This window comes from Strix uralensis, chromosome Z, assembly GCF_047716275.1.
Source record: "Strix uralensis isolate ZFMK-TIS-50842 chromosome Z, bStrUra1, whole genome shotgun sequence".
Classification (NCBI taxonomy): Eukaryota; Metazoa; Chordata; class Aves; order Strigiformes; family Strigidae; genus Strix; species Strix uralensis.
The window spans coordinates 85226592-85235331 of record NC_134012.1 but is presented as its reverse complement, the minus strand read 5'-3'; the positions used below and the strand labels follow the sequence as shown (position 1 = coordinate 85235331).

General features: G+C 41.4%; 1 protein-coding gene across 3 annotated transcripts in view; it reads left to right on the top strand.

Annotated features, from left to right (window-relative positions):
* Positions 1–111: 111 nt before the first annotated feature.
* Positions 112–8740, top strand: part of NNT (nicotinamide nucleotide transhydrogenase) — a 48778-nt gene continuing 40149 nt past the window's right edge. Inside the window, exons 1-3 of one of the 3 annotated variants that reach the window (XM_074856698.1) lie at positions 112–226; positions 1296–1493; positions 8451–8680. In XM_074856698.1, coding sequence (XP_074712799.1) covers positions 1343–1493; positions 8451–8680 — 381 coding nt within the window. In that variant the 5' untranslated portion in view covers positions 112–226; positions 1296–1342. Of the gene's footprint in view, positions 231–1295; positions 1494–8450; positions 8681–8740 lie in introns of all 3 variants that reach the window. The other 2 variants (XM_074856700.1, XM_074856699.1) reach the window with 2 other exon arrangements.

The window sequence follows — 8740 nt, the reverse complement described above, 5'->3', positions numbered from 1 at the left end:
GGCGCCACGTGACAGACGCCCCCCGCCGCCCCCTTCCAGAGCGGGGACAGGGACGCCGCGTGACGCCGCGGCGCCGCCCTCCGCCTTCCCCTCACTCCTTCCGGGTTGGCGGGCGGCCCCGCCCCGCCCACGCCGCGTCCCGCCCCGCCCCACGGCGGGACTCTCGCGCCGCCTCGCCCCAAGGTCGGTCAGTGCCGCGGCGGGGCCGGCGCCGACGGCGCGGCTGGTGGGTACGGCGGGCCGGGGGGGGGGTGTGCGCGGCGGCGGCAGCGGCAGCAGCGGCAGCAGCACCACCACTACCACCACCACCTCCTCCGATTGCCTTCCCACGCAGGCGGCGGGCGGCCGTTGCTGAGGAGAAGGCTGCGGTGTCCTGCTCTCGCAGCGCCCGGGAGGAAGGGCGGGTGGGAGGGAGGAAGGACGTGTGCGAGGAAGGGCGGACGTGTGGGAGGAAGGACGTGCGAAGAAGGCAGGTGGCGCGGGAAGGGGCCCTCGGGAGCGCTCCCAGGTGGAGAGCAGAGAGGTGGCGGCTGCTGGGCTTCCCCCCGGGCGGGCGCGATGGCTGCCGGCCCTTGTGGCGGCGGGGGGCGGTGGGCCCGGGCCGCGGAGGGCGAGCCGGCTGCCCAAGGTCAGTCGGTGGCTGCGGGCTATAAATAGCGGCGGGAGCGAAACTGGGCCCCTGCCTTGTGGGCCGGGCCGGCGGGGAGCGGTGAGCCGCCGCCGTGAGAAGGGACGGGACGGAACGGCGCGTTAGAGCCCGGCGGACGGTGGGATTCAGGGCGAAGAGTCTTCCCTCCGCCGGCAGCCACCTGCTAGCGAGGGCGGCCCGGCTCCCCTGCCCGCTCCCCGCTGCTCCGCTCGTCCCACTGCGAGTGCCGGCTTTGGTAGGTCTCCTGAGCGCCCGCAGGCGGTGGTCCCGATCGGGTAACTCCTTTGGGATCTCTGCCTGGGATTATTAGAAGTGTTTGTCTGGTTCCTTGGGGCGCAGGAGGTTTTCCCGTGTCAGAATTGCTTGTTTAGAGCACCGGTGCAAAGAGAATATGATCTTGAGTCACAGAAATATGACCTCTAGGTGAGCTTGTAATGTCAGTCCTCCCATGGGCTTGTTACTTCAGTTTGATAGTTGTCTTGCTCAGTTTGAAAAAAAAGTGGAGTTTGTTTTCTAGCTAGAAAGAAAAGGTGGGGAGAAATGATCATCTCATGGCTACTGGCAGTCGACCAGGCTTAAGCTGCTGAGTTTACATACCTTCTGTCTAGTATCATTAACAATTCTTGCTTTGTTTTCCCGCGTGCAGCAGAGATTCCATACGTGGCAAGGAGTCTGCTGTGAGGTCTGGGTGAAATGGCAAGCCTTCTGCGTATTGCTGTTAATGGGTGCTTAACCCCTGGTTTTGGCAATGTGTTACCACCTAAGATGCGTTCTGCAAAGATGCCATGTTTGCGAATGTTTAGAACCCACCAGATGCTCACGTCTCAGGCAGCTCCAAAGCCAGGTAAATTGATTAAACTATTGTAAATAATCTTTTATGTCAAAACATGAAGGTAGCTTGAATTTTTCTTTCAGGTAGGCATTGGTACAGAAAAGACTTAAAAAAGAATGTTCTTAAATGATGTCAACAGTATACTTGAGTCAGTTGCAGTATAAATTTACACAGGTTTTAAAGGGCTTATGCAGAAGGTGTTTGTGTTTATTACGAATGCTTTGGATTCAAATAGTTTTTATGGGTGGGGGATCAAAGCTCCTGCTGGCACCTTGCTTGAGGAAGTATTTAAACAAATGTTTTTCTAAGTTAAAAGCCCGAGTTCCCCATGAGTTTTGGTAGTGCAACTCTTTGTGTGCATGCAGGGGAAAATACAGCCCTCACCAAGACAGCATCTGCAAACATGGCTATATGTAGGTGTAATTATGCCATCTAAAAAAATCTGTTAACTTTTTTTCAGGAAACTCTTACGTTGTACCGCCTTGGATAACTTTTGATCTGCATCTTCATGTGTAGGGTTTGTTGGTATATTTGCACTAATTACATTTTAGTGCAGATAATGGACAGGTTCAGGTATTTTCAGGAAAAAAAGGAGGGAGGAATGGGGGCTTCCTTAGTTCAAGTTTATGACCTGAGTCGGGTGTATGAAAATCAGTTGACCTTCACTGTTTCTTTATTCTGAGGGCTCCTGATAATCTGTATCTCATAGCTGTTTACCACAGTTGCATGTTGAAACCTGAATTTCTTTGCTCTGAATGACAGCTGAGGGATCAGGGGGTCTGTCAGAACTGATGAGGTCATAGTTTTGCCATGCCATAAACTTGTGATGCTCCAAATTTTTTATCTGAATGAAAGACATGTCTGTATTGATAAGGCAAATTGTCCCTTGGTTGGGAGTGTTAACCTGGGATGTAGGAGACTGGGTTCAAAGTTCTTGCTCAAATGTCCCAGGGAAGTGCCCTTGTTGTTTGAGTTTGGAATCAGTCTTTGTATTTGACTTTGACCACAAATTTGATCATGAAATGGAAAGATCTCTTCAGTTTTACTGAAATTAGTATGCTTATCTCTGTGTGTACGTGTGCATTTTCTTGCTTTTCTGAATCACTTTCCAGAAATTTTTCCACAAGGACAGAGAATTCTCATTAGTGGCATGTGTTTAAGCATTCAGTGCTGTCCCTTCAGGTCTGTCGTGTGGAAGTCCTTACTTAAGGGCAAGTAGTATTCAGGCAATGCAGTTATTTAATGCTGAGAATTGTGAGTTTGGTAAGTCTTTTGGTTGATAATTAAGCTGTCCTTATAGTTCATTTTGGTAACATGAGATTTGTCATTCAGTAGAGGACAAATCAAGGATAGAATAGCCATTGAATGACAAATCAGTAGCAGTACTATTGCCTATGTACACTTTCTAATGCTCTTGAATCAAAATTTAACAGCGTATAAAGTAACTACATTTTACTCTTACCTTTAGAAATTATCTTTGATTATAGTGACACTTGGTAAAATCACTGTAATACAGAGAAAAGTTAAATTTTCTGAAAAGACTAGTGTCACAGTTGTTCTTCTTAAGACTAGTTATTACTTACATTCTCTCAGATTAGTTTTCATTTAGTTCAGGATATGTTATGAACAAGAATAACAGCTGCTTGAGGAGTGAAGAGATTTGGAGTCTGTTGAAAAGTGAACTTGGAGGATGGATACTTTTCTTGTTGCTATTTATTTTGCTGTTATTTTCTTTCTTAGAAACACAGGAATTTTCATACAGGAGTAAACAAGTATTCCTGTAACCTGTCTCAAATAGTCACTAGCATGAGATGCTTCAGAAACAGATGCAAAACTTTCCCAAGACGTGGGAAAGGTACTTACGAAGTGACTGACTCAGAGGTTTTCAATGTACTTCCAGATTGGTTTGTCCTACAGCTCTGTGACTTTTACCACTCTCTGTCTTGGAATTTTTAATGTCCTTTTTATTTTGATGCTTCTTTCTTAAAATTTCCTTTTTTTTGTCCAAAATTTTGCAGAACTTTTACACCTCTATAACAGTTTATTGTCAATTAATTCTCTAGATAAGCTATACGTTATTTATAAACCGTAGACATTGTCCTTTAATTTCCTTGGGTTTTTTGTATCTCCTTGCTTGTATAAGAAGAGGGATCAGGTGTTTGTTTAATCTTCTGTACCATTCTTTTTCTTTTTTTTTTCTTTTTGCCAACATCATATTGCTGTTCTTCGGAATATGTCTTCATCTTCAGAACAGGTGAGATGGTTTGTTTAAAGCTGCTGTTAGAGTAAGTTAGAAATTAGGCAGGTTACATATCATGTTTTCCCATCCAGAACATGTGGCATATAGGCAAAACTTCTCTTTTCTCCAAGTCAGTCTCTAATACTTGTTGATACTTGTTTTGCTACAGACTACTTCCTGAAATCAGATTAAGGAGATAAACCTATATTCTTCTCTATTTCTCCACATAGAATACTCTGAGTTTTCTTGATAATTTTAACTTAGGATCTTCTTTAAACTCTCCATTTCTGTATGGAAGTTAAATGGAGAAAATCACTTTTACAGTTATTTTTAATTGTTTGAAGCTTGGAGAGGTAGACTACATGCTTGTTTATTTGATGTTTGATACTGTGCTCTGAATATGCCGTCATTACATAGTTGAGATTGTTAAGGGGATAAGAAAGGGTGGCTTCTTACTAGCTTTTCTAAATTCTAATTTATGTACATTCTGTACTAAGATTCTAAGTCCTGTGAAGTTTAATGATTCTACTGATAGCTGCAAAATCCTTCTGGTGTTGATTCTTTGTATAAAAAAAAGTACTGTGTATCTCCTACTTAGTGAAAAATACATTCGAAATCTTCATGTGACTCAAAAAGGTGCTCAAGGTATGTCTATGTTGGTGTGGTTTTGGAAAATGTTCTTGATGTCATAAAGCAGAAAGTTAGCTACTAAAACATACTCAAGGCAGTTCTTAAAGAAGTATCTGACATGGAAGCTTAGAAAGGCAACTTGGAAGCTTCACACTCTCATGCAGTTTTAAACCCATGGCAGGGATAGCAGTTGTGCTTTCTCAATATAAAACCTAAATCAGATCCTGAGTTTATAATTCTAGATTTCAACCTTTCAAAACTAATCACTTAGATGAAATTGCTGAGTTCAGCAAACCAAATCAGTGTTCATAGTATAGCTTTCTTCAAACAGTATTTATCATACCCTGTCCTGAAGTTTTAACGTAGACCTTTGCTTCTCAGTTGGAGACATCTTCTCTGTTTTGGTGCTGAATGATGTGACAGCTCAGGGTAGTATGCTTGAAAAGTGTCTGATACCAGCTCTAGCTAAAGGCTGGCAAACCAACATCAGTTTGCTTCTATATTCATTTGCTTCTGTACTCTCTGGTTGCTAGAAATTAGGTAGTGGTGCAAAGGAGAAAAGAAGGTGAGAGGCAAATGAGACCTGCTGAATGTTTGTCTTGGATTTGATGTCCCAAAGCATTGGAGGAGGGCATAGTCCTCAGTATTGGTCTCTGATCATTCTGCTTACTAAATAAGGTACAAATACTTTCTATCTGAAAATGTTTTTACCTGTTTTTATTGCATGCAAGATTTACGAATGTGAAAGAAAGAAATGAGGAAACACATTTCACATGTAGCAAGTACATATTCCTGTCCCATCCCTCCAACCCATTTACTCTTCTACTCTGGTACCCCCAGAAAAGCAAGTGAACAAAAATAAATCAGAAGCATCAATTGTCATTTTGTTGTCCTTTGAGTGGGGTCATTTACCCAGTGTGCAGTATGCCAATATACACACAGAGCAGAGGTATGTATTTAGTCCATGTCTGCACAGAGTAGGGTGCTAGGTGGCAATTCCACAAAGGTAGCACACCGCACAAAAGAACTTCAGTGTATTTATACACTTCAGATTACATGAATACAGATTTACTGCAATGGTCACTGTTTAGTTTCTTATCACTTTGTCCCTCATTGGTTAACAACATGCCTCGTCTTGATTTAAAGTTACAGTATCTTTTAATTCTTCTGCGCAAACTCAAGGCGAAGGGAGGGGGCACGTCTTCTTGATCTTAAATTCACAGAATCGTCTAGGTTGGAAAAGACCTTGAAGATCATCCAGTCCAACCATTAACCCAACATTGACAGTTCCCAACTACACCATATCCCTCAGCGCTATGTCGACTCTACTCTTAAACACATCCAGGGATGGGGACTCCACCACTGCCCTGGGCAGCCCATTCCAACGCCTAACAACCTGTTCTGGAAAGAAATGCTTCCTAATATCCAGTCTAAACCTTCCCTGGCACAACTTGAGGCCATTCCCTCTTGTCCTATCACTTGTTACTTGGTTAAAGAGACTCATCCCCAGCTCTCTGCAGCCTCCTTTCAGGTAGTTGTAGAGGGCGATGAGGTCTCCCCTCAGCCTCCTCTTCTCCAGACTAAATTGAGTCGGTGGTCGCAGTCTCCCCCCACCCCTGCCACCTTTGTCTTTTCTCCAGTTAGTGCTGATTTTCTTCTCAGACAACCATCCATCTTGTGGCAGGATGATTCCCTCCTATCAGTCTTTTTAACATTAAGCAGACATGCATTGTTTATACAAAGTTGGAGCAACTTACTCTCTTACCTCCAGGTTCGTTCTTTTGCTCACAGCACTTCTAAATTAGTGATTTACCCTGTCATTGTTGTATTTACAAGTTTAGAATGAACAGAGTAGAAAATTTCCTAGAGACATCAGTTTGAGCCTTGGGAGCTAAAAAAAAAAATAAATTAAACTTTTTGCTTTAGAAGTGTACAAGCTTTAGTCAAGTGTCTGTGTGCCTTTACACTTTCAGTCATCCTTCTCTCCCTGTATGCTGTAATTTATTCCTTTCTTTTCTGCATTTGTGTTCTGCAAAAACTTTCAAAAGGAGAAGGAGAAACTAGCACTCCAGTTCTTATTTTCTCAGTGCTTCTTGAAAAGCTTTTTTGACTTCTGTTAGCCTAGAACTACTTGCTTTCTGATACTGGTCTCTGTTACTGTTAACAAATTTCAATATCTAGGTTTCATTTCTGCTTCTAAAAGACAAGAGACCTCATTTCCACTGGCTTGATTTAGTGAAAATCAGAAGCAGGACTTTATTGTGTAGTAATTAGAAGAGATGAGGAGAAAGTTCTTTTCAAATGACAAGGGTAATTTGTGAGTGACAGCAACAGTTACTGGAGCTTTCAAGTGGTTAGTGCTGCTGTGAGAGGGCTGCCATGAGTTACCTGGTGATGTTTAGATGTGGTGTATGCTGATGAAGTGAATCTTTGCAAAGCATTGTTACCTTTGTGTGTCAGTTATTTTAGATGTGCGTTCTTGCTCCTGTTGTGACTTTACGTTCCTTTGAAGCATGTTTTTCGGAATTTGATTTTTGTCTTGTAATCTAGGGAATTTTAAATGTTGTTCAAAATATAAAATATCAAAACACTTCTGTCTTCAAATTATTTGTTACTATTAGTTTAATTTCAAAAAGAAAGCTGAAATAATAATTAAAAAAAAGGTAAAAATAAGTAGAGTAATGCACTTCTTTGTCTTGTGATCTTTCATTCTGTCCTCTTGTTGGATGTGTTCAATCAGGTTTTTTTAATGGGTTAGAAGACTGACAAGTACAGGTAGATATTCATGTACCAGTTCTTAGCAACTCTGTATTGTATTTTCAGAATGTTGTAAGTTGATAGTATCTTGACAGTTGTTAATCTAAAACATTTTAAGATGTTCAACTTTAAGTACCTTACAGACCCACTTTTATTTCATAGATTTGGATTTAAAAATACCAAAATAATTCAGTTCCTTAAAGCTCTTATAGTGTGATATGTTTTTGTCTTTGTTTTGCTTGTTTCTATCTTAAAAAACAAACAGGAAAGCAAAAGTGAAAAGGAGGCTTTCCTAAAATGTGCAACACGTTACTAGTCTGGTACAAGTTTTGTAGCACATTACATAGTATTGGTGGCCAAATTAAAAGCAGATTTGTAATTTAAAACAAGTCTTTCACCCTCCTCCTCTCCTTTTTTTTTTTTTTTAATTTTGGGTTTTTGTTGCTTGAACTCTAATATGCATGACTGCTTAGGCTGCTCAAGTTATATTTCATTAATAAGTATGTGGTGTAAGTATCTTGTGTATAAATGTCACAATCCGTGTTTAAATTCTGGATAGACATCGCTGAAAACTGATCCAGAACTGGGCCTGTGTGCTGGACTGCATGCTGTCTAGTGTAACTGAAGCAATGAGGTAGTTTGATAAACGATTATTCTGCTTGAGACTGTGTATTTATAAATAATGTATTCAAAGGGTTGCTTGGGTCAGAGAGGTTTAACTGTCAGTTATTAGACTGGAAGCCCTCAAATTGTATATTAACAAAGTTAGATTGTTTGTAATTTGAAACATTAAGCTAAAACTGATAAATTGCAGCTTCAGTGGTTTTCTGGTGTTACTTAGTAGAGCTTTGAACAAGTTAAGACAAGGAGAGAACATTGAAGAGAAGTGTAACTGAACAAACTAGTACATGGATATTCCATTATTCTTCATCTACTCCTGAATGCATATTTTTCATTTCTGTAGCAACTCTGAGTAACTCATGGATTAGTTGTGCCTTTTAATGTACTTTGTGGTATGTGAGTTACATTCATTGATAGTTATCTGAGACAACTGTAATTTGATAGACATTAAAAACATGTTCAGTTAAAATGCAGTTTGGCTGTTCAAGCTCATTTGTTGATTTCTTCACAATAATGTTGAAGTGACTAGAGAGGGATTTAAGATGGTATAATTTAAGGAAATACAAACTACAATGCTAGAAAATACCATTCTTCCTCTTTCTTTAGGAGGGAGAATTGCTGTGACATGTCTGCATGTGTCTGTACAACACTGAAGAGTGCCATTAATATAAATTCATTAATCTTCAGTGCAACTAATGCTGTCTTATCTGCCACTCTTACAGGAATTCCTTATAAACAGCTGACTGTAGGTGTCCCCAAGGAGATATTTGAGAATGAGAAGAGAGTGGCTCTATCACCGGCTGGAGTTCAAGCCTTGGTTAAACAAGGCTTCAATGTTGTGGTGGAATCTGGTGCTGGAGAAGCTTCCAAATTTTCTGATGACCATTACAGGGAAGTTGGAGCAAAGATCCAGGGGACCAAGGAAGTCCTGGCTTCTGATTTGATTGTCAAAGTAATTGCTTTATTAATATATATCCTATTATATTATTTTTGGAGAAACATATAGGTAATT